This window comes from Heteronotia binoei, chromosome 1 (genome assembly GCF_032191835.1).
Source record: "Heteronotia binoei isolate CCM8104 ecotype False Entrance Well chromosome 1, APGP_CSIRO_Hbin_v1, whole genome shotgun sequence".
Classification (NCBI taxonomy): Eukaryota; Metazoa; Chordata; class Lepidosauria; order Squamata; family Gekkonidae; genus Heteronotia; species Heteronotia binoei.
Window position 1 is genome coordinate 269,979,400 of NC_083223.1, and position 23,996 is coordinate 270,003,395.

A 23,996-nucleotide genomic window follows, 5' to 3' on the forward strand; every position below is an offset into this window, starting at 1 on the left:
TTTAAATGTTTAACTGTTTATATATGTAAATATTGTCTAATCTTATGTTTGACTAATTGTTGGAAGCCGCCCTGAGCCACTCGTGGGAAGGGCGGGATACAAATCATAAATAAATAAATACTATTTGAGGAAATCTGTTTCAATGTTTGCGAAGAAATGTGTACATGCTGATAGTCTGAGATGGGCCTGAGATGACTTTCGTTCGACTTGGGGGTTTTGCAGGAATGACCCTGGTTTCATTCTCACCTCCCTGTTACCTGTTGCATTTATGTGCTAATTTGCTGCCATTCATTGATCTTACAGGCCTATTTCAGCTCAATGCATCTTGGCTCTGCATGGCCATTCAGTAACAGCTGCCCCAGCCTCTCTTTTCCTTATAAGCAGGACTTGAAGATATTATATTTGATTGTTTGTATCTGAGGAAGTCTGTTTGCACACAAAAGTTTCTACTTTGAATAATACTTTGTTGGTCTTAAAGGTGTCAGAGCATAGCGATGTTCTGTGTCTGCCTGTGTGATTGTCCTGGGGGCACTTAGTTTTTGAGCAACAGGCCCGAGAACTGCTCTTTGAACAAGGACCCAGCACATGCTCCCTAGAAGGAGAGAATCCCTTGAATGTGGGGGCATAGGATACATCAGGGATGGCCAACATAAGAGACTAATTAATTTACAGATGAGTCTCTGCTCACATCTTCAGAGACAAAAGCTCCCGCCCTGCCGCAAATTTTGCCAGTCTTTAAGAGGCAACTGGACTCTTGCTCTTTTCTACTGCTACAGAGAGACAAACAATGCCTCCATCTTTATCTATCTCCATGCAATGTTGTGGTGTGTCTTTTTCACTGAGACTAAGGGGATTACACAGCATTGGGCAATTTGCATCAATAGGAATGGGACATCCGGGAAACAATATAACAGAAGTTGGGATTACAAAGAAAAAATAAGAAAATGAGCATAACATTTCAGGGGGGGAAAGAGCTAAAACCAAGCATAGGCGTTGGATGGTACAGGAGTTACATAGAGGGATTGTGCTTATGGCCGTACATACTGGACGTCATAGTACAGATCAGTCTCCGGCCCTTTACCGAAATATCTTCCTGAAAACATTTCATTGCATCACTTGCAGAAATCCAAGTGAACGGCAGCTTTTGTGAGCTCCCCTAGCAGGCCCTTCCCCCAGGCTTTCGGCACAACATAGACGGCACAAGAACAGGCAGTTGCCGAGTTTGCCCAGTTGCAGGAAGGCACCTGCAGGAGTCCCTGCTCAGAGGAGCCCACCTGTCTTGGAGGAGCAGAGGGGGAAGAGGCAGGCTTGCAGGTAACAGGCTTCCTCCTCGGGAGCTGGTGGGCTCTCCTTCCTTGGAGGTTTTCAAACAGAGGCTAGATGGCCATTTGACAGTAATGAAGATCCTCTGAATATAGGGGGAGGTATTTGTGTGTATCCTGCATTGTGAAGGGGTTGGACTAGATGACCCTGGAGGTCCCTTTTAACTCTATGATTCTAAGAGGGACCCAGGCGGTGACGGGCTTTGCATGCGATGGCCAATCCCTTCAATCCAGCCTGCTAGGAACACCAATTCAAGCAGAATCACCTCAGGAGGGTTTAACTGAGTACATTTTCTCAGAGACTTATCTCTGCCTGTGCAATGAAACAGTCAAGCTCAGACTTCACACTTTGTGTCAGTAGAACAAACAGAGAACTTTTTAGAAATCATGGTTTTATTTAAAATAAAGCATCCTCTTTATTAGGAACAATTTGAACAGTTGTAAGTTAAATCGCACAAGTACAGAAAAAGGCACACAATAAAAATCCGTCTACTAAACTTCTTTTTCTGATGGACTTTAAGGACTGAACTGCAACTGAAGCTTCTTCCACACTCCAGGCATGTATATGGTTTCTCCCTTGTGTGAATTCTTTGGTGGGAAGTAAGATTGCCGCTCTGACTGAAACTTTCCCCACATTCCAGGCATTTATACGGTTTCTCCCCTGTGTGAGTTCTTTGATGGACATGAAGCTGTGAATGCTTACTGAAGCATTTCCCACACTCCAGGCATTTATACGGTTTCTCCCCTGTGTGAATTCTTTGGTGGGAAGTAAGATTGCTGCTCTGACTGAAGCATTTCCCACATTCCAGACATTTATACGGTTTCTCCCCTGTGTGAATTTTTTGGTGGGAAGTAAGAGTGGAACAGACAGTGAAGCTTTTCCCACACTCCAGGCATGTATATGGTTTTTCCCCTGTGTGAATTCTTCGGTGGGAAGTAAAATTGGAACGGTCAGTGAAGCTTCTTCCACACTCCATGCATTTATATGGTTTCACCCCTGTGTGAATTCTTTGGTGGGAAGTAAGAGTGGAATTCTTAGTGAAGCTTTTCCCACACTCCTTACATTTGTATGGCTTCTCTCCTGTGTGAATTTTCTGATGGACTTTAAGGTCTGAACTGTAACTGAAGCTTCTTCCACACTCCAGGCATGTATATGGTTTTTCCCCTGTGTGAATTCTTCGGTGGGAAGTTAAATTGAAACTGTCAGTGAAGCTTCTTCCACACTCCATGCATTTATATGGTTTCACCCCTGTGTGAATTCTTTGGTGGGAAGTAAGATTGCCACTCTGACTGAAACTTTCCCCACACTCCAGGCATTTATACGGTTTCTGCCCTGTGTGAGTTCTTTGATGGACATGAAGCTGTGAACGCGTACTGAAGCATTTCCCACACTCCAGGCATTTATATGGTTTCTCCCATGTGTGAATTCTTTGGTGGAAAGTAAGATTGCCACTCTGACTGAAGCATTTCCCACACTCCAGGCATTTATACGGTTTCTCCCCTGTGTGACTTCTTTGATGGACACTATGGCATGAACTGTGACTGAAACTTTTCCCACATATGTGGCATTTATTTGGTTTTTCTCTGTTGTGAATTCTTTGATGGGAAGTAAGGGGTGTATTCTGGTTGAAGGTTTTCCCACACTCCAGGAATTTATATATTTTCATTCTGTTGCAAATCCTTTGTTTAAAACTACTTACTGATATTTCAGTGAAAAGTTCTCCTCTTGCAGTGCTCTCATTCCTATTCTCTACTTGACATCTCTTTTGCTGTAGAGACTCATCCCTCTGTAAAAGACTGGGATTATTCCTTCTGTTGGGTGGGTGTTTTCCATCTTCCTTCCTTGGTGCATCCAAAGATTCAAACTTCTCTTTCGCATCTGAATGTGTATCCTTGTTCACCTTTGGTGAGTGTTCTTCTTCTTCATTCGCCGACTGCCACACGTCTCCTGCTAAAAGAAAGGGATAGCTGGTTTGATGATTTGGCACTTTCCACAAATACCTATGTGGAGAAACGCCATCTGAGAGTGTTGGTGCTTCATCCAAAAAGGCAGGGATCAGTAAATCCATTCAGCAGGCTTTGTAGCCTTCCCCTCACTCCCCCCCCTCCCTTGCAGAGCCAAACCAACAACGCTAGGGGGAAAATCTCCTAGAGAGGCAGGAAGGGCTGTTGTTCTTGCCATGTGCTAGGCAGGAAGAGTTTCTCAGTTTGCAGCAGGCGCTCGGGAAGGGAGGCTGCTTGCCTGTGGGCTCCTGCCTGGGAGGCTCCAGGCAGTAAGACAAAGTAAGTCATCCTCTTAGGCAGATCAAGTATAGACCAGGGACAATACGATGCGTTTAAAAACCACCTTTATTTTGTTATGCTGTTTGCTGGGCTTTGCTGTGCGGTGCTGTGCTGTGCTAACTTTTTAAATGCAACTGTTTTTGTTTTGTGTTTTTCTTTTCCTATATTTTCCTCTTTTAAATAAATGTTTTTTCTGTTTTAAATGCTGGCAGTTCATCTCTGTACCACATAGATCCCCGACCGCTTAGACCACGCTGTTTTATAAAGGGGGCCCCGGGGAAGGGGGAAGGCATGCTGGTGGATAAGGTGCCAATCCTCCAGGGGTGCCCCAAAGAAGCGCTGAGGTCTCTGTGAAACCCAAGTGCAGGGTGGCAGAGGACCTGGAGGCCTAGCCTCACAGCTGGAGAGGGGGATTGGGAGTCCTGTTCCTCTCAATCTGAACCCCGGGACTGAGCAGGTGGTGGCAGCGCGCCCAAGGGGCAGGAGGAGGAATAGCTCCCTCCAGGAGTTGGCGACTCCATAGGGAGCTGACGGGACCGGGTCTGAAGGCAGAATCGGGCCGGTTCCGCCACACTTGGCGGCAGCGGTGGGATGAGAACAAACAGAGAACTTGATTGGCCAGGCATTTTTGCTTTTTGATACGTGCAAGCACCCAGAGGAAGCAACAGCGGTTTTGTTTTCTTTTCGGGTCAACTGGAGTAGGGAAAGTTTAGCTAGTTAGGATGGAGCGTGCTAAGAAACTGGAAATCCTGAAGATGACAAAGCCACAGCTCCAGGAAGAGTGCGCAAAGCAAGAGCTGGAGTGTGACAACCTGACTGTAGTAGATATGCAAGTCCTCCTGTTGGAGCATCTTGAGCATGCAGGGGCACCTGCAAAAGTGGTCCCCACCCAGTCAGAAGCAACCTTGCGGCTACAGATGGAACTGGAGAGAATGCGTATCGAGGCGGAACGAGAGAGAGAGGAACGACAAGCAGAGAGGGATGCAGTCCGCAGACGGGAGGAACGAGAGAGAGAGGAAAGACAAGCAGAGAGGGATGCGATCCGCAGACAGGAAGAAGCAGAGATCCGCCGGCAGGAAGAAAGAGAGAGAGCTGAGGTCCGCAGACGGGAGCGGGAAGAGCAACGTCGCCATGAGCTTGAGGTGCTACGTCTGGAAGCTGAACTAAGCAAAGAGATCCAAGTCATCCCCAAAGACTTTGCAGTGTACAAAGAGGGAGAAGACCCCTCCATGTACCTCTCCAACTTTGAGAGGGCAGCCAAACAGTGGGGGATTGCAGAGGAGGACTATATGTCTTACCTCTGTAGCAACCTGACTGGAGAGCTTTCAGCCATCTATTACAGCATGCCTATGGAAGATGGGGGGATAACTTTTGCGGCCTATAAAGCCACTGTATTTAAAAGGTTTAAACTGGGGCCAGACCACTCCCGAAAGCAGTTCAGGGGTTTGGCTCCACAAGAAGGTGAATCCTATTCTGAATGTGGGGTAATGAAGGTACAAACAGTTCCCGTGTTATTGGGCCGGGATTTGTTGGTTGGCCAGTACTCTATCAATGCTGTAACCCACAGCCAAACCCTCAGGGGAAGGTGGGGGGAGGAAGGCAACTTTAAGGAAGCCACCTCACCACCAACCAGGGAGGGGGAAATAACCCAGGTTACTGAGGACGAAGAGAGGGCAGTCACCCAGGAGGGGGAGGACCAGCCTGTCTCAAGTCCTGGAGTAGGGTGTTCCCAAGGGGAAGAGGGGTGTAGCTTTCCCCAAGTGCAGCAAGAAGCTGTGGATGTTCCTAGCGAGGAAGGGAACCTGTCTAGCGTAAAGGATGTGCAAGCTGAAGAGACCAAGGTGGAGAGTGGAGATTTCACAGGAGGTTCTGAGAGCAGCAAGGCTAATGTGGGCTCAGAGGAGCACATAGCTGAAGGCTTGGGGGGACGGGAGCGGTTCCAGAAGGGGGTCCGGAGCGGCCTTAGGTTGGAACCGGTTCACCAAGTAGCTGTGGATCAGGAAGTGGGATCGTCCGAGACGCTCTCAAAACAGGTCGTCTTGAAGCAGGGCAGACAGGAATCCTGGGAAGCTGTGGGACCTTCCAGGCAGGAAGGGGGTCAGTTTGGTAGTGCTGAAAAACCAACCGAGGGGACGGAGAACCCAAGCCAAACCCTCAGGGGAAGGTGGGGGGAGGAGGGCAACTTTAGGGAAGCCACCTCACCACCAACCAGGGAGGGGGAGGACCAGCCTGTCTCAAGCCCTGCAGGAGGGTGTGCCCAATGGGAAGAGGGGTGCCAATTTCCACAAGGGCAGCAGAATGCTGTGGAGCCTTCAAGGCAGGGAGGAGCTCAGTTGGCTGACACTGAAAAACCAACTGAGGGGGCGGAGAACCCAGATCAAACTTTGGCTGAGTGTCCTGGAAACAGTGGGACTAGGGGTGGCTTGAAGGAACAGATGATAGGAAGTCTGGGGGAGCCAGAAATGTTCCCGTCTGAGGTTCAAAGTGACCCGAGGCTGGAACCACTGTGTGAGGTGGCAAGGGACCAGAAAGTGGAGTTCTCAGAAGCTGAGACAGGGGATAGGGTGATGGATTTCCTGCCCCTTCATACTGGTGAACGGAAAGTGGAATGGGAGGGACCCCATATGATTGTGGATGACCTGGGCGATGCTACTTATGTGGGGGCTATGGAGAAAATGGGAAAGGCAGTTAAAGTGGTGCAGGTGAATGTACCACAGCCAATCTCTGCGAGGTCCATGGTGTTGCATAGAGGTAGGAAGGAAGGAGACAAAAAGAAGCTGGGACAGCAATTGTTTGCAGCACCAGAGGTAGTTTTCTGGGAGGACAGAGTGGACAGAGGGAACATTCCACCAATGAGGGATAAAGAAGGAGCAACTGTGTGGGAACTGGGCAGTTTCCAACCCCATATGTGGGGCCAGGAATTTCCTCCTTTGATGGACCACTCACCCCAGCAACAGCAGCAACGGAGGGAGAGCACCAAACTCCAGAGGTGGTCCTGGGAGATGGAGGAGTACATCTTAAAGACTGGACATTCCTGCTGCATGCAGCCATGCAACGTTTTGTCCAGAAAGGACATGGGCACCTAGGGTGCTGGACTTTGTGTCTTATTGGAGAAATACCTGAATGTTTGTGAAATATTTTGGTTAACGGGTTTCTCCTTGTTTGTTTGGATTCTGCTACGGGGTCACCTCTGTAGGAGGCAACCCCTCCGGCTCAGAATTTAAGGAGGGGGACGTGTGGAGAAACGCCATCTGAGAGTGTTGGTGCTTCATCCAAAAAGGCAGGGATCAGTAAATCCATTCAGCAGGCTTTGTAGCCTTCCCCTCCCTCCCCCCCCTCCCTTGCAGAGCCAAACCAACAACGCTAGGGGGAAAATCTCCTAGAGAGGCAGGAAGGGCTGTTGTTCTTGCCATGTGCTAGGCAGGAAGAGTTTCTCAGTTTGCAGCAGGCGCTCGGGAAGGGAGGCTGCTTGCCTGTGGGCTCCTGCCTGGGAGGCTCCAGGCAGTAAGACAAAGTAAGTCATCCTCTTAGGCAGATCAAGTATAGACCAGGGACAATACGATGCGTTTAAAAACCACCTTTATTTTGTTATGCTGTTTGCTGGGCTTTGCTGTGCGGTGCTGTGCTGTGCTAACTTTTTAAATGCAACTGTTTTTGTTTTGTGTTTTTCTTTTCCTATATTTTCCTCTTTTAAATAAATGTTTTTTCTGTTTTAAATGCTGGCAGTTCATCTCTGTACCACATAGATCCCCGACCGCTTAGACCACGTTGTTTTATAAAGGGGGCCCCGGGGAAGGGGGAAGGCATGCAGGTGGATAAGGTGCCAATCCTCCAGGGGTGCCCCAAAGAAGCGCTGAGGTCTCTGTGAAACCCAAGTGCAGGGTGGCAGAGGACCTGGAGGCCTAGCCTCACAGCTGGAGAGGGGGATTGGGAGTCCTGTTCCTCTCAATCTGAACCCCGGGACTGAGCAGGTGGTGGCAGCGCGCCCAAGGGGCAGGAGGAGGAATAGCTCCCTCAAGGAGTTGCCGACTCCATAGGGAGCTGACGGGACCGGGTCTGAAGGCAGAATCGGGCCGGTTCCGCCACAACCTAATTCTGAGTCCAGCAGCATCTAAAGACAAAAAAGATTTGTTGGGGTACAGAAACAGCTTCCTGGGGAGGAGATCCAGACAACGTGCAGTTGGTGATTAATTGGAAGAGATGAATCCTGACGAGGGTTTAAACAGACCCTGGGAAAGTGAGGATTTCCTCTGGAAGAGGCTGGATTTTATACAGGCATACTGGATGCACCAGGACTTTCACAGTCTCATGCAATACTGCTCCATGCCGGGGCGGGGGGAGGCGTGGTATATAATATAGGGTCCCATGAGAGCAGTCTGAGTTTGCTATACCATAAAGCAACTATTTTCAGCTTTGCAGGGACAGCCATCCAGCATCAAGTCCTGGAATTACGGGTTCAAAGGATTGCAGGAAAACTGAGGCTGGCAAAAACCCTGGCCCAAAAGACTCTACAGAGTGGACAATTACTGAGCTACACTTGGCATTAAGGCCATAAGAGGAGACAGAAGGAAACCGCCTCTTGTCCTAAGTTAAAGATCTACAGGCACCATTTCAGCATCCGCTATTCCCCCAAGCCCACTGCAGGGCAAACTTCAGGAATCAACAAGGCCACAGAAATTCATCAGCCCTTGGAAGAAAGCACAAGCCACACACAGTCCCAAGGCAGACTTCTGAAGCCCCTACCTGCCAATCCATCACAGTCCAGGAGAAACGGTTCTTTGTCTTCTTCCAGCCGGGATATGAGATCAGGTTTGGCGATCAGAGGACCTGTTTATCGGGGGGGGGGGGGGGGAACCCACAAAATTAAAGCTCTTCTGTGTGCCCATCATTGCAACCACAGGTGGCCCTGGACTCTCTGGGACCCTAGGCAAGGCTAACTTCTAGCGTCCCCCTCTGCACTGATAACGTCACTGAGTCACACGGGGCCACCCAATTCAGCACCCCCAGAAGACCGGCGCCCTAGGCAATTGACTAGTTTGCTTAGTGGCAGAGCCGGCCCTGAATGCAACAATTCCAAACCAGTAGAAAGAGAGAACCTTAATGAATAACAGAATTTGTGCCAGGGGATGAACTTTCGTCACTCACCACTCACTTCTGCTCACTGTGACTCTTGAAGGTCGTGCCCTGCCACAAATTTTGTTAGCTTTAAGGCCCTACTAGGCTCTGACTCTTTTCTGCTTCCACAGACAGACTAACATGGCTACCCATCTGGATCTAATGGGGAGCCAGACTGTCCCTCCAGAAACACACACACAGAGGCAAGCAATAGGGGCGGTGTGGAATACCGTATGGCATCAAGACTCAGCCCTCTTTCCTCATACTGATACTCTGTAGGAGCCTGGATATGGGCCCATGCACTTATGTACCCCCGACTGTGGATCTCTTGGGACCTCAGCCTCTGTACGCACAGACTGCAGGTGGGTGCAGCATTTCCCCACAAAACAGTGAGACGATTCTTTTAAAAGGGCTGGTTTCTATTCAACATATTCAACATAAAGGAAGACTGAAAGGAAGTTGGCAGCTGGCAGTGAAAACAGAGCCCCCAGATACACCCAAATCAATTCTCCATTATACCCATTATGGGAATCGGTCTCCATAGAGTATAATGGAGTACCCAGCAGACATTTCCCTCGCCTAGGGTTGCCAAGTCCAATTTAAGAAATATCTGGGGACTTTGGGGGTGGAGCCAGGAGATTTTCAGGGTGGAGCCAGGAGACATTAGAGGTGGAGCCAAGATCAAGGCTGTGACAAGCATAATTGAACTCCATCACATTTAAAGGGACCGCACACCTTTTCAATGCCTTCCTTCCATAGGAAATAATGAAGGATAGGGGCACCTTCTTTTGGGGCTCATAGAATTGGACCCCCTGGTCCAATCGTTTTGAAACTTGGGGAATATTTTGGGGAGAGGCACTAGATGCTGTGCTGAAAATGTGGTGCCTCTAAATTAAAAAACAGCCCCCCCCAGACCCCAGATACCCGCGGATCAATTCTCCATTATTTTCTATTGGAATAAATCTCCATAGGGAATAATAGAGTGACCCTGATGACCCTGAGGTGGGGGGGGCCTCCAAACCAGGGGAACCCCTGCCCCCACCTGGGGATTGGCAACAGAGCAGACAGCCTGACCACGTCCTTCCTCCCGAAGAAACACCTCACAGTCACTCCTCACAGCAAGAAAGAGAAAAGGCTCCTCACCCAGAGAGGCCACGTTCCCAAAATTCTCCAGCATGACTTCCTTGTACAGAGCTCTCTGGGCTGGGCGCAGCAGGCTCCACTCCCCCGGGGTGAAGATCACGGCCACCTCTTCGAAAGACACCCCCGCCTGCAAGAAAGAGAAGGAAGAATTTTTTCACCGGAAAGCTGGTCCGGGAGGGGAGGTGGGAGCCAAAAACAGAGAGCGCCAATTCATAGTGGAAGAGCAGCAGAGAGGGGTGGTGAGAAGAGCCCCCCATGGGGACATCTCTCCCCACCTCTAGCCCTCCAAGGAGTATTTTGGGAGCCACATGGGGCTACCAGCCTCAAGGGGAAAAGGCCAGAGATGGCCGTATGCTAAAGGTCCAAATAGTTTTCCATGGGAAATTCAATACTGTTGTGGCACCATTTGGAGAAGGCCCAAATCAAAACGAATGTCCCAATTGTCCTGCTTCTCTGCATCCTAGACAGGGGGTGACCATTTTTCTGCCTTCCCAGCGGAGAACACGAGAATCAAGGGGAAGAAGCCCGATCCTCTGAACAGAGAAGCATCCCTACTGCCTGCCCCACGTCTCCCCAGAGATCCTGCCTCCCTCCATACCTGAGCTGGCTGCATGGCGCCTCTTTTCCCTTCAGTACACAGAGGAGATGGCGGAGGAGTCCTCCAGAGCGTCTTTCCACTGACCTGGGAGGGAGAGAAAGAAAGACAATAGAGGTCCATTTTTGCTCCACACATTTCCTGTGCCAGCCCCTGGAGTGAACCTCTCTTTAGGCTGGATTCAGGGCACAATTGAAGATACTGGATTTGATCTTTCAAGGCTCAGGAGCATCTGGTCCCACATCTTCCCCCTCAACCGGCCATTCTATCTGGGGGCCCTTATTCATCCATCCTCCTCCTCCCTGGAAATGCTTCTTCTCAAACTCTGCCGACCCCTTCCTGGGACAGGAGTCCTTTTTCCTGCCTGAAGCCACACCCCTCCCTCCTCCCCTCTGAGGGCACCAACACCCTCCCGCCTGCCCTCCCCCCAACACACTTTTTAGGAGAATGTTCTGGGAATGAAGAGCCCTAATTGTGTTACAAGAAATGCTGGTGGAGGGAAATCTGCCCTTCCAGTCCAACACTCTGTGTCACAGAGTGGCCATAAGAACATAAGAGAAGCCATGTTGGATCAGCCCAATGGCCCATCCAGTCCAACGCTCTGTCTCACACAGTGGCCATAAGAACATAAGTGAAGCCATGTTGGATCAGGCCAATGCCCATCCAGTCCAACACTCTGTGTCACACAGTGGCAAAAAAAATTATATATACACACACACTGTGGCTAATAGCCACTGATGGACCTCTGCTTAGGGTTGCCAAGTCCAATTCAAGAAATATCTGGGGACTTTGGGGGTGGAGCCAGGAGACATTGGGGGTGGAGCCAGGAGACATTGGGGGCGAGCCAGGAGCAAGGGTGTGATGAGCAGAATTGAACTCCAAGGGTGTTCTGGCCATCACATTTAAAGGGACAGGCTCTTTCTGATGCCCCAAGCGCGGGGGATCCCGTCCCCACCTGGGGATTGGCAACCCTAGGCCGGCACCGGCGACCTCGCAGGGCTGTGGAGAGGATGTGAAAACGCCGTGCATCCCTTTGCCTTGTGCGAGGCTGCGAAAGACAGGGTCGCTTCCCCCCGCCACCACTACGAGAAAGGGGGCTCCCCTCACCCTCGCTCGCTCCCGCCGGCCGTCCAGCTTCGTTGCCGCGGGGAGATGGAGGCAAAAGAACCTCGCGCGCCCCTTTACTGGCTTCCCACCGGCCGCAAGAGTTCGAAGGAAGAAGAGCCTCGCGGCGGCGGCAGGGAGAGCAAACAATCCGCGTCTCCTTGGCAACGGAATGCTCTCCTCTCTCTCCCCCCCCTTTCCTTCCTCGCGCTCCAGTAGCTGAGAGGAGGCGGCGCCGGTGGAGGGAGGCGGAAAAGAGAGTGGCGATTTAGTAGGCGGGGCCGGGGAGCGCCTCGCGCCGCAGAGGCGAGGCTTGGTGAGGCGAGCGCCTTTTCCCGCGTGGTTTCTCCCCGCCCCCCTTTTGCCATACCCCCATCCAATCAGGGACGGGCTGCCGCTGCCCCTGTAATGGTCAATGGCCTTTCCCTCGCCAAGTTGAAGTCTTAGGAGAGGGGGAAATGAGGTCTTAGGAGAGGGAAAAGGAGGGCACCCCGGCGCCGTTTCCCCCCCTCCCCCCGCTTCGGTTTTTTGGGGGAGCGGGAGAAGAGGGTGGAAATTCTGGTTTCCCCCGCCAGGGCGGGAGGGTTGGGAAGCCTACCTCTGCTCCATATTTTTATCTAAACCCCTCTTGAAGGTGGCCATGCTTGTGGGTGCCACCACCTCCTGTGGCAGTGAATTCCACATGTTAATCACCCTTTGGGTGAAGAAGTACTTCCTTTTATCCGTTTTAACCTGTCCGCTCAGCAATTTCATCGAATGCCCACGAGTTCTTGTATTGTGAGAAAGGAGAAAAGTACTTCTTTCTCTACTTTCTCCATACCATGCATTATTTCAAATTGGCTTTTTAAATGTTGACTGCTTTTATGATGTAGCCCGCCCTGAGCCTGTTCTATGGGAAAGGTGAGCTAAAAATCAAATTAAATAAATAAAAAAAATGTAGATGGACATTGTAAATGTGCACTGAGAGAGGATCTTCTGTCAAGTGTAGAAACAGCCCTCCTCTCCAGATTACAGAGATCAGAGAACTGAGGTTGTTGATGTCCTTTACCTAGATTTCAGGGAAGCTTTCGACAGGGTTCCCCGTGGTGTTCTGATGGGTAAACTAGAGGACTGGGGTCTAAACTCTAGGACAGTTAGGTGGGTACGGAACTGGTTGGAGAACTGTACAATATTTTTAACAATGATCTGGATGAGGGCGTGAAGAGACTAAATAATTTGCAGATGAGTCTCTGCTCACATCTTCAGAGACAAAAGTTCCGCCCTGCCACAAATTTTGCCAGTCTTTAAGGGCAACTGGACTCTTGCTCTTTTCTACTGCTACAGAGAGACAAACAAGGCCCCATCTTCATCTGTCTCCATGAATTTTGTGGTTTGTCTTTTTCCCTGAGACTAAGGGGGATTACACAGCATTGGAAGAAGAAGAAGAACTGCAGATTTATACCCCGCCTTCGCTCTGAATCAGAGACTCAAAGCAGCTTACAATCTCCTATACCTTCTCCCTCCACAACAGACACCCTGTGAGGTGGTGAGACTGAGAGGGCTCTCACAGCAGCTGCCCTTTCAAGGACAACTCCTACAAGAGCTATGGCTAACCCAAGGCCATTCCAGCAGCTGCAAATGGAGGAGTGGAGAATCAAACCCAGTTCTCCCAGAGTGGGGGATCAAACCCGGTTCTCCCAGATGGGGCAATTTGCATCAATAGGAATGGACGTCCAGGAAACAATATAACAGAAGTTGGGATTACAAAGAAAAAACAAGAAAATGAGCATAAAATTTCAGGGCGGGGGAAGAGCTGACGCCAAGCAGAGGCTTCTACACGTCACGTTGGATGGTACAGGAGTTACACAGAGGGATTGTGCTTATGGTTGTACATGCTGGACATCATAGTACAGCTCAGTCTCCTGCCCTTTACCGAAATATCTTCCTGAAAACATTTCATCCTATCACTTGCAGAAATCCAAGTGAACGGCAGCTTTTGCGAGCTCCCTAGCAGGCCCTTCCCCAGGCTTTGGGCACAACATAGACGGCACAAGAACAGGCAGTTGCCGAGTTTGCCCAGTTGCAGGGAGTACCTGCTCGGAGAAGCCCACCTGTCTTGGAGGAGCAGAGGGGGTAGAGGCGGTCCTGCTGGTACAAGGGGTCCAGGCTGTGATGGGCTGTGCATGCGATGGCCAATCCCTTCAATCCAGCCTGCTAAGAACTCCAATTCAAGCAGAATCACCCATGAGGGTTTTTAACAGAGCAAACTTTCTCAGAGACTTATGTCTGCCAGTGCAATGAAATAGTCAAGCTCAGAACCTCTTAGAGATCATGGTTTTATTTGAAAAAAAGCATCCTCTTTATTAGCAACAGTTTGATGAACAGGTGAAAGTTAAATCATACAAGTAGAGAAAAGGCACACAATAAAAATTGAGTCTACTAACTTTCTCAAACTTAGCAAAATAGATAAGCATTACAGTTCCCTAAGATTTTGGCAAGTCAGTTTTGAAGTTGATAGGCAGAAAGTGAGGTACAGTGGGAAGCTCGGCCCATGTGACATGCTCACTCAATAGAAGGCCTTTTCCAACTGGAAGCCACCAGTAGAAAGCCTGATTAGACCCTTAATGTGACACTTTTGATAGAGGGGACAGAGGAAGAGAAATAAAACTTTTGAACTTTCACATGCGATTGTCCTCCAGATAGAAACACTTGGATCTGAAAGCGATTGTGCAAACGAGTAACTATACTAGGTTGGAATACAACACGTTTTGATAACTGCCATTAAATTTTTAAAACAAGTTTTTAAGACATCAGTCAGCAGCTGCTCATAATTCGCAAGAAATAAACCTCCTGTTCCTCGGTACTAAACGGAGAGGCAGCTCTGATCTTTTGGTACTTTTCCTAATCAAGAATTGAACTTTACAGAGATTATGAAACTACACAATACATTAACATTCATAAAAGTAATACAAATTATGAATATGCTACATTTCCTCTCCTGCGCATGTGCATTTGGTGGGAAGTACGGGGCACACTCTGATGGAACATTTCCCCACTTTTCAGGCATTTGCACGGTTTCTCTCCTGTCTGAATTCTTTGATCTGAAGTAAGGTTTCTGCTGTACCTGAAGTTTTCCCACACGTTAAGCTACTATATGGCTTCTGCATGCATCCTTTGGTGGGAAGTCAGTTGTGATTTCTGCCTGAAGCTTTTCCCACACTCCATGCATTTATATGGTTTCTCCCCTGTGTGAATTCTGCAATGGTAAGTGAGACCGGAATTGTGATGGAAGCTTTTCCCACACACCAGGCATTTATATGGTTTCTCACCTGTGTGAATTCTTTGATGGGAAGTAAGACCGTAAAGCTGACTGAAGCCTTTTCCACACTCCAAGCATTTATATGATCTCTCCCCTGGGTGAATTCTTTGGTGGGATGTATGATTGGAACTCTGACTGAAGTTTTTCCCACACTCTTTATGTTTGTATTGTTTCTCTCCTGTGTGACTTCTTTGATGGTAAGTTAGACCGGAATTGTGATGGAAGCTTTTCCCACACACCAGGCATTTATACGGTTTCTCACCTGTGTGAATTCTTCGGTGGAAGTAAGACCGGAATTGTGATGGAAGCTTTTCCCACACTCCAAGCATTTATATGGTTTCTCCCCTGTGTGAATTCTGCAATGGTAAGTCAGACCAGAATTGTGATGGAAGCTTTTCCCACACACCAGGCATTTATATGGTTTCTCACCTGTGTGAATTCTTCTATGGGAAGTAAGACCGTAAAGCTGGCTGAAGCCTTTTCCACACTCCAAGCATTTATATGATTTCTCCCCTGGGTGAATTCTTTGGTGGGATGTATGATTGGAACTCTGACTGAAGTTTTCCCCACACTCTTTACGTTTGTATTGTTTCTCTCCTGTGTGACTTCTTTGATGGTAAGTTAGACCGGAATTGTGATGGAAGCTTTTCCCACACACCAGGCATTTATACGGTTTCTCACCTGTGTGAATTCTTCGGTGGGAAGTAAGACCGGAATTGTGATGGAAGCTTTTCCCACACTCCAAGCATTTATATGGTTTCTCCCCTGTGTGAATTCTGCAATGGTAAGTAAGACCGGAATTGTGATGGAAGCTTTTCCCACACACCAGGCATTTATATGGTTTCTCACCTGTGTGAATTCTTCGATGGGAAGTAAGACCGTAAAGCTGACCAAAGGCTTTTCCACACTCCAAGCATTTATATGGTTTCTCTCCTGTGTGCATTTTCAGATGGACATTAAGGTATGAACTGTGAATAAAGCCTTTTCCACACTCCAGGCATGTATTTGGTTTCTCCCCTGTGTGAATGTTTTGATGGGAGGTAAAGCTAGAACCCTGACTGCGACTGAAGCTTCTTCCACACTCCAGGCATTTATATATTTTCTTTCTGTTCCACATCCTTTGTTGAATAGGAATAGCTGATATTTCAGTGAAACTTTCTCCTCTTGCAGTGCACTCATTCCTGCTGTCTGCTTGATATCTATTTTGCTGTACAGACTGATCCCTCTGTAAAAGACTGGGATTATTCGTCCCTTTGGGTGGGTGTTTTCCATCTTCCTTCCTTGATGCATCCAAAGATTCAAACTTCTCTTTCACATCCGAATACGTATCCTCTTTTTCCATCAATAGGTAGCGTTCCGCTTCATTCACTGACTGCCGCACGTCTCCTGCTGAAAGAAAGGGATTGACGATATGACACATTCCACAGATATCTAATTTTCAATCCAGTAGCTCCTAAAGACTAACAAGGTTTTCCAGGTATAAGCTTTTGGAGTCAAGACTGCCTTCTCCTCACTTAAACCAGAATGGAGATATGTCAGTCTTTGTATCCCTGTCAGTGAGTGAGAGGGGGATTATAAAAACGGAATTTAGGATGCAGATGTACCAGGCACACTGCAACTAGCTGCATTATAACAAAGAAGAAATACTTAGGGGTAGAAAATTAGCACCTGTGAGATAAGAATCCTATATCCCTGTTCAGTCCTGGCGGGGGGGAATCCATAGTTCTGAATTTCTGAATGAATTGAATTTCAGCAATTGTGCATTTTAATTTCTCCTTTACACTTCTCCATTTAAGGACTGCTACTCTCAGGTCCATTTGTTCTTTTGGGTAGGGATTGACCTGTTTGTTCGACAGAATGGAAGGCCGTCGCTGCCATTTGCTGGCATCTACAGACTTGGGAGATCACAAGTGAATGTACCAGAGATGGTACGGCTGGTGTGGTTGGGGCTCGTGATGGTGGTGTCCGAGTGAACTTGGAGACAGAGTTTGTGGCAGGCTCTGGACTCAGATTCTGTGTCCAGGTTAGGAAGGGCTTTGTTCTGGGTTAGATGTTGTTTAAAGTTGAAGAGGCAAGAAAATGTTCGCCTCCCAATGCCTATGAGAAATGTATCATTGTCCAGCATAGCTTGTTAATGATTCACTGGATGGGTTTGAGCTGAGAAGCGTATGTGATCACCAGTAGCGAACACAAGAATATAGGAAGAGACTTGCTGGATCAGCTCAGCATCCTGTCTCACACACTGGCCGACCAGTTCCTCTGGAGGGTCAACCACAGGGCAGAGAGGCTGAGACCTTCCCCTCAGAGAACATCAGAAGAGCCCTGTTGGATCAGACCAGTGAGGCTCCATCTAGTCCAGCACTTAGTCTCACACAGAGGCCTCAACCAGTTCCTCTGGAGGGCCAACAACAGGGCAGGGAGGCTGAGGCCTTCCCCTCATAAGAACATCAGAAGAGCCCTGCTGGATCAGACCAGTGAGGGTCCATCTAGTCCAGCATCCTGTCTCACACAGTGGCCTCAACCAGTTCCTCTGGAGGGCCAGCAACAGGGCAAAGAGGCTGAGGCCTTCCCCTCATAAGAGCATCAGAAGAGCCCTGCTGGATCAGACCACTGAGGGTCCATCTAGTCCAGCATCCTGCCTCACACAGTGGCCAACCAATTCCTCTGGAGGGCCAGCAACAGGGCAGAGAGCCTGAGGCCTTCCCCTCATAAGAGCATCAGAAGAGCCCTGCTGGATCAGACCAGTGAGGGTCCATCTAGTCCAGCATCCTGTCTCACAAAGTGGAGAGCAGGCACAGAGAGGAGGCAGTAGGAAACCACCTCTTGTCCTGGGTTGAAGATCTACAGCTACTGTTTCAGCATCCACTATTCCCCCAAGCCCTTTGCAGGGCAAACTGTGAGAACAAACAAGGCCACAGAAATTCACAGCCCTTGGAAGGAAGCGCAGGCCGCACACAGTCCCAAGACAGACTTCTGAAGCCCCCCTACCTGCCAATCCATCATAGCCCAGGAGAAACAGCTGTTTGTCTTCTTCCAGCCAGGATATGAGGTCAGGTTTGGCGATTGGAGGACCTGTTTATCGGGGGCGGGGCGGGGGGGGGGGGAAACCACAAAATTAGACCTCTTCTGTGTGCCCATAAATGCAACCATTCCAAATGAGTAGAAAGACAGCACCTTAAGGAATAACAAAATGTGTGGCAGGGGATGAGCTTTTGTGACTCACTGCTCACTTCTTCTGCTCACAGTGACTTGTGAAGGTCATCCAGTGGCAGTTTTTTTAGTCTTGAAGGTGCTACTGGACTCTTGCTACTTTTTGCTGCTACAGCCAGACTAACACAGCTACTCATCTTCATCCAATTCCGAGCCGGACTGACCGTCCCTCCAGAAACACACACACAGGCAAGCAATGGGAGCAGCGTGGGGTACCGTATGGGGTCAAGACTCATCCCTCTTTTCTCATACTGAGACTCTGTAAGAGCACAGATATGGGGCTAGGCACTCACGTACCCCAACTCTGGGCCTCTTGGAACTTCAAACTCTGTACCCACAGATTTGCAGGTGGGTGCAGGATTTCCCCTCAAAACAGTGTGACGATTTAAAAGGGCCGATTTTTATTCAACATCAAGAGAAAGGAAGACAGAAAGGAAGTTGGCAGCTGGCAGTCAAAATATCTATTTGGGCTAGGGTTGCCAATCCCCAGGTGGGGGCAGGGGATCCCCCGGTTTGGAGACCCTCCCCCCGCTTCAGGGTCGTCAGAAAGCGGGGGGAGGGGAGGGAAATGTCTGCTGGGAACTCTGTTATTCCCTATGGAGATTTATTCCCATAGAAAATCATGGATAATTGATCTGTGGGTATCTGGGGTTCTGGAGGGGCTGTTTTTTGAGGTAGAGGCACCAAATTTTCAGTACAGTATCTAGTGCCTCTCCCCAAAATATCCCCCACGTTTCAAAACGATTGGACCAGGGGGTCCAATTCTATGGGCCCCAAAAGAAGGTGCCCCTATCCTTCATTATTTCCTATGGAAGGAAAGCATTGAAAAGGTGTGCCGTCCCTTTAAATGTGATGTCCAGAACTCCCTTTGGACTTCAATTATGCTTGTCACAGCCTTGATCTTGGCTCCACCCCAATGTCTCCTGGCTCCACCCCCAAAGTCTCCTGGCTCCACCCCCAAAGTCCCCAGATATTTCTTAAATTGGACTTGGCAACCCTAATTTGGGCACCTTTAAGAGCAACCAAGTTTTATTCTGGGTATAAGCTTTTGTGTGCAAGCACGCTTGTTCAGAGACTAGCAACCCGGAGTGTGTGTGTGTGTGGGGGGGATCTCCTCTGGTCCTCCTTACAGGAAAAGAGAGGATGGGAGCAATGCTTGCTCTAAGCTTTAGAGACTTGTGAGCAAAAATTCTATAGGGGCACCTTCTTTGGGAGCTTATAGAACAGGACCCCCAGTCCAATCTTTTTGAAACTTGGAGGGTACTTTGGGGACAGGCACAGGATGCTATGCTGCTAATATGGTGTCTCTAGCTCAAAAAACAGCCCTCGCAGAACCCTAGATACACACAGACCAATTCACCATTATACCCTAGGCGAATTGGTCTCCATAGGGAATAATGGAATGCCCAGCAGACATTTCCCTTCCCCCCTGTCTGATGACCCTGAAGCGAGGGGAGGGCCTCCAAACAGGGGAAACCCCTGCCACCACCTGGGGATTGGCAACCCTAGGCAGACTCAGGCCCTAGACATTTAGAGGGGTGCTGGCATAACATTGGCAGTCATGCGCCTGTTCCGTGCCAAGCTGAGAGGGAAAGGCCAGCTGAGAACTGAAATGACAGCAGAGGCAGCAGCCACGTCTCAGCCCAGACTGGAGGGAAGCCCCTGCTTAAATCGCCCCACCATCTCCAGACCAGGCCTCCCTTGGCACCTCTTCCGATGCCCTCTCAGGGGCTTCAGGCCCAGAAGTGCCAGGCAGGGGCTCCCTCTCTGCAAGGAGAGCACAGAGCCCTCCCCACACCAGAGGGAGGAGAGCGGAGGGGAGCAGAGACCACCAATGGGACCAGGGCAGGCAGCCTGACCACCTCCTTCCTCCCTAAGGAACACCTCACAGTCACTCCTCACAGCAAGAAGGAGAAAAGGCTCCTCACCCAGAGAGGCCACGTTCCCATAATTCTCCAGCATGACTTCCTTGTACAGAGCTCTCTGGGCTGGGCGCAGCAGGCTCCACTCCCCCGGGGTGAAGGTCACGGCCACCTCTTCGAAGGACACCCCCGCCTGCAAGAAGGAGAAGGAGGCATTTTTTACCGGAAAGCTGGTCCGAAGGGGGGAAGCCAAAACCAGAGGGAGTCGATTCGTAGTGAAAGAGCAGCACAAAGAGGAGATGGGAATAGCCCCAAGGGGAGATCTCCACCCTACAAGGCTTCCAGAGGAGCATCTCGGAACCAGAGGGTGTCCTCAGCCAGAAGGGGCTATAGTCTTGAGGGGAAAAGGCCAAAGATGACCATATTCTAAAGGTCCAAATATTTTTCCATGGGAAATTCAGTACTGTTGTGGTGCCATTTGGAGCTGGGTCAAATTAAACAGAATGTTCCAATTGTCCTGCTTCTCTGCAGAAACAATCCTAGACAGTGGGTGACCGTTTTTCTGCCTTTCCAGCAGAGAACACGAGAATCAAGGGGAAGGAGCCCGATCCTCTGAACAGAGAAGCATCCCTATTGCCTGCCCCACGTCTACCCAGAGATCCTCCCACCCTCCGTACCTGAGCTGGCTTCATGGTGCCTCTTTTCCCTTCAGAACGCAGAGGAGATTCCAGGGTGACTTTCCACCAACCTGGGAGGGAGAGAAAGACAGACGTTGGGAATCCGGTTTTGCTCCACACACATTTTATGTGTCAGTCCCTGGAGAGAACCTGTCTCCAGATTGGATTAGAATCATAGGGTTTGGAAGAGACCTCCAGGGTCATCTAGTCCAACCCCCTGCACAATGCACAGACTTCACAAATACCTCCCCCTAAATTCACAGGATCTCTATTTCTGTCAAATGGGCAACTGTTTAGAAACCTCCAAGAAAGGAGATTCAGAGCACAATTCAAGATACTGGAATTGATCTTTCAAGACTCAGGAGCATTTGGCCCCACATCTCTCCCCTCAAATGGACATTCTATCTGGGGGCCCTTAATCATCCATCCCCCTCCTCCCCTGGAAATGCTTCTTCTCAAACTCTGCCGACCCCTTCCTGGGACAGGAGTCCCTTTCCCTGCCTGAAGCCCCACCCCTCCCTCTCCCCTCTGAGGGCACCAACACCCTCCCGCCTGCCCTCCCCCCAAGACACTTTTTAGGAAAATGTTCTGGGAATGAGATGGGAGAGCCTCAATTGTGTTACAAAAAATGCTGGGGGGGGTCTCCTCTTTTTATCGGGGGGAGGAAAATTAGACTAGGTGGACCCAGGTAGAGCTATTTAGGAGCCAGATTCCACCATGTGCATATCAGTAATAATTTCGGAGAGATATCTCAAAATAGCCAAATGAAATTGTAATAAAGGGAGAATTGTCTTAAAACAATAAAATAATAACCAGGACGTTGAAATGACTTTGGAAGATCAGTGGAAATTACTCTGGTCTTTGCCTTTATAGAAAACTTATTCTTTAAACATTAAACTTCAAAACTTTAAAATATATGCCAGATGGTATTTAACTCCCCAGAAACAATACTGATCTAAATCCAAACTAAGCCGAAATTGTTGGGAAGGGTATCAACTCCCAGGTACTTTCAGCCATGGCTGGTGGGAATGTCCCAGGGTGAAGTTATTCTGACCATCAGTGGCTAGCATTATAGAAAAAAATTTGAATTGTGCAATTCCTCTTACACCAGAATCAATCCTACTAAATTTCTGGCCAGATTTAAAAATTTCACAACTTAAAAGAGAATTGGCATCATTATTACTTACCACTGCAAAGATTCTTGCAGCTAAACACTAGAAGGAAAATTCAACAATGGTGGAATGATCTGTTGGCAGTTGCAGTTTTGGTGAGATTAGCTCTACAAATTTATATAGCAGAGGTTCCTACAAAAAAGAATACCTTACTAGAAAGATGGTTCTATTTTTCTGACTATGTAAACTATAATGAAGAAGTGAAAATACACAATTCCAAAGAGATATCTGACTTTTTTTTTTTTTACCAGACATGCAGCAATGTATAAAACTGGAATAGTATTGGTTTATATTTACTAACTTTACTCCATTTTGGATTGTGGATCATCTGTGGTACCATGTTTAAATGTTTGTTAATTTCTATTTATGTAGTATCCATACATGTATGGAGTATTATTACTTGCAATTGTTGCGTAAAAATAATTACAAATTCCAGTTTTAAGCAATAAAATAATAAAAATACACACATATACTGAATTAAACTAGCACAGGGAGAGAACACCAGAAAAACAGGTCTTTAGCAGAACGGATAGGGGGGGTACGTAATATTGGTGGGGGTGAAAAGAGTTTTATAACTACCTGTCCAGTGAGCAGAAGTCCACGGAGAAGGAAGGCAGAATGACCAGAGCTCTTCTGCGGAAGGTTCCCAAGCAGAGTTCAGGGGTGTGAGTCTGAAGGCTCCAAGACTGAACACCCTGAGCAGGCCCAGAGACCCTCCTTAAGTAGACTGAAACGTGTCCTGAGGCACAAGCAGTCAGGATGCTCCTCGGAACAATGTATGGATTGGATTAGGACGTTAGGAGACAATGTATGCAAAGAGGAACAGATGGGTGCTTCTGAGACAGACAAAGGGGCTCAGAAAGCCAAGGGGATTGGTGTGGATGTGTAACCACTAGGTGTTGATAGCCCATTTCTAGAAAGGGGATGGAGAAGATTTCAAACGAGATTAGATAATTCGAAGGGCAGCAGGAGAGCAATTAACATTTGAGGTGGAGCCAGGAGAGTTAGAGACGGGGGTGTTGGCAGGAAATATTGATACAGAAACACCTGGAAGTGTTATTGACAGAAGACAAAGAGGTTTGAGTAGAAGACAGAAATTCAAAGGAAAAATACTTTCCCACTTTTCTTGGTCTTTGAATTTGCTGGAGGCTGAGAGGATTAGTTTAGCTGGGTGCTTGGCTTTCTCCTGAGCCTCGGACAAGTGAGAGGCCTCCTTATCTTCATTGCTAAAGGCATTTATGTTCTGAACCTTGAGGCCACAGTGTTTCTGAGAGATGGGCCAGCTGGACCAAAGTGAGGCCAGACAACTTTTTGTGTGCTGAGCCTGGCACAGGTTTTCCAGAATGTCCCAGTGTCACCCATGTCCATTATTATTGAGGGTTCCAAAGAGTTATTAACAGATGGAATTCACTGCCACAGGAGGTGGCGATGGCTGCAAGCACAGACACCTTCAAGAGGGGATTGGATAAACATTTGGAGCAGGGGTCCTTCAGTGGCAATTAGCCACAGGGCATAGATGGAACTCTCTGTCTGTGGCATTGATGCTCTGTATTCTTGGTACTTGGTGGGGGGGTATAGTGGGAGGGCTTTTAGTTTCCAGGCCCCACTGATGGACCTCCTGGTTTTTTGGCCACCATGTGACAGCGTGTTGGACTCAATGGGCCATTGGCCTGATCCAAAATGGCTTCTCTGATGTTTTTATATTGCTTGTGCTGCAGTGTAGCCTGGTTATACCCTCCACAAAGCAGGCATATGAACAAAGCATATAGGGGCAGTAACAATGGGATGAGATGGAGTGCCTGGCTCAAGGCACCTGCAGCAAGTGAAAGACTCCAGTTCAGAACTAAATTCTCCCTGCACACAGAAAACTAGCTCTGCAGGGGAAAATTTTTTTCACTCTATGTCTGGGCTGGCAGTGCTGTGTTCCTGTAGCGAGGAAATTTTAGCAGAGGGAAGCCTCCCCAACCCCCAAATTTCGCTCTGCTTCCAATCCCATGGGAAACTTGAATCCTTGTCTGGAAAAAATCAGAAGAAAAGAGCGCAGATGAGTCCAGTCCGCTCCATCGGCTTAAGTTTCTTAAGAGGGAAAGTTTTCCCTCCATTTCTCCTGCTCCAAGCTCACCACAATGGCCTCCGAAAAACATTTACCTGTGCCAGTGTTCCCTCTGAGTTTTTAGTCTACAGTCCACACATTTTTGCCTTAGCTCAGGAAAAA

General features: G+C 48.6%; 2 protein-coding genes across 2 annotated transcripts in view; one reads left to right on the top strand and one right to left on the bottom strand.

Annotated features, from left to right (window-relative positions):
* The window catches only part of LOC132584104 (zinc finger protein 93-like), a 49,540-nt gene extending 39,020 nt beyond the window's left edge, over window positions 1-10,520 (bottom strand). Inside the window, exons 1-2 of the mRNA XM_060255911.1 lie at window positions 10,462-10,520; window positions 9,864-9,990 (exon numbers count right to left, since the gene is read on the bottom strand). Coding sequence (XP_060111894.1) covers window positions 9,864-9,990; window positions 10,462-10,476 — 142 coding nt within the window. The 5' untranslated portion in view covers window positions 10,477-10,520. The remainder of the gene's footprint in view (window positions 1-9,863; window positions 9,991-10,461) is intronic.
* Window positions 1-23,996, top strand: part of LOC132584084 (uncharacterized) — a 165,463-nt gene that overhangs the window by 73,438 nt on the left and 68,029 nt on the right.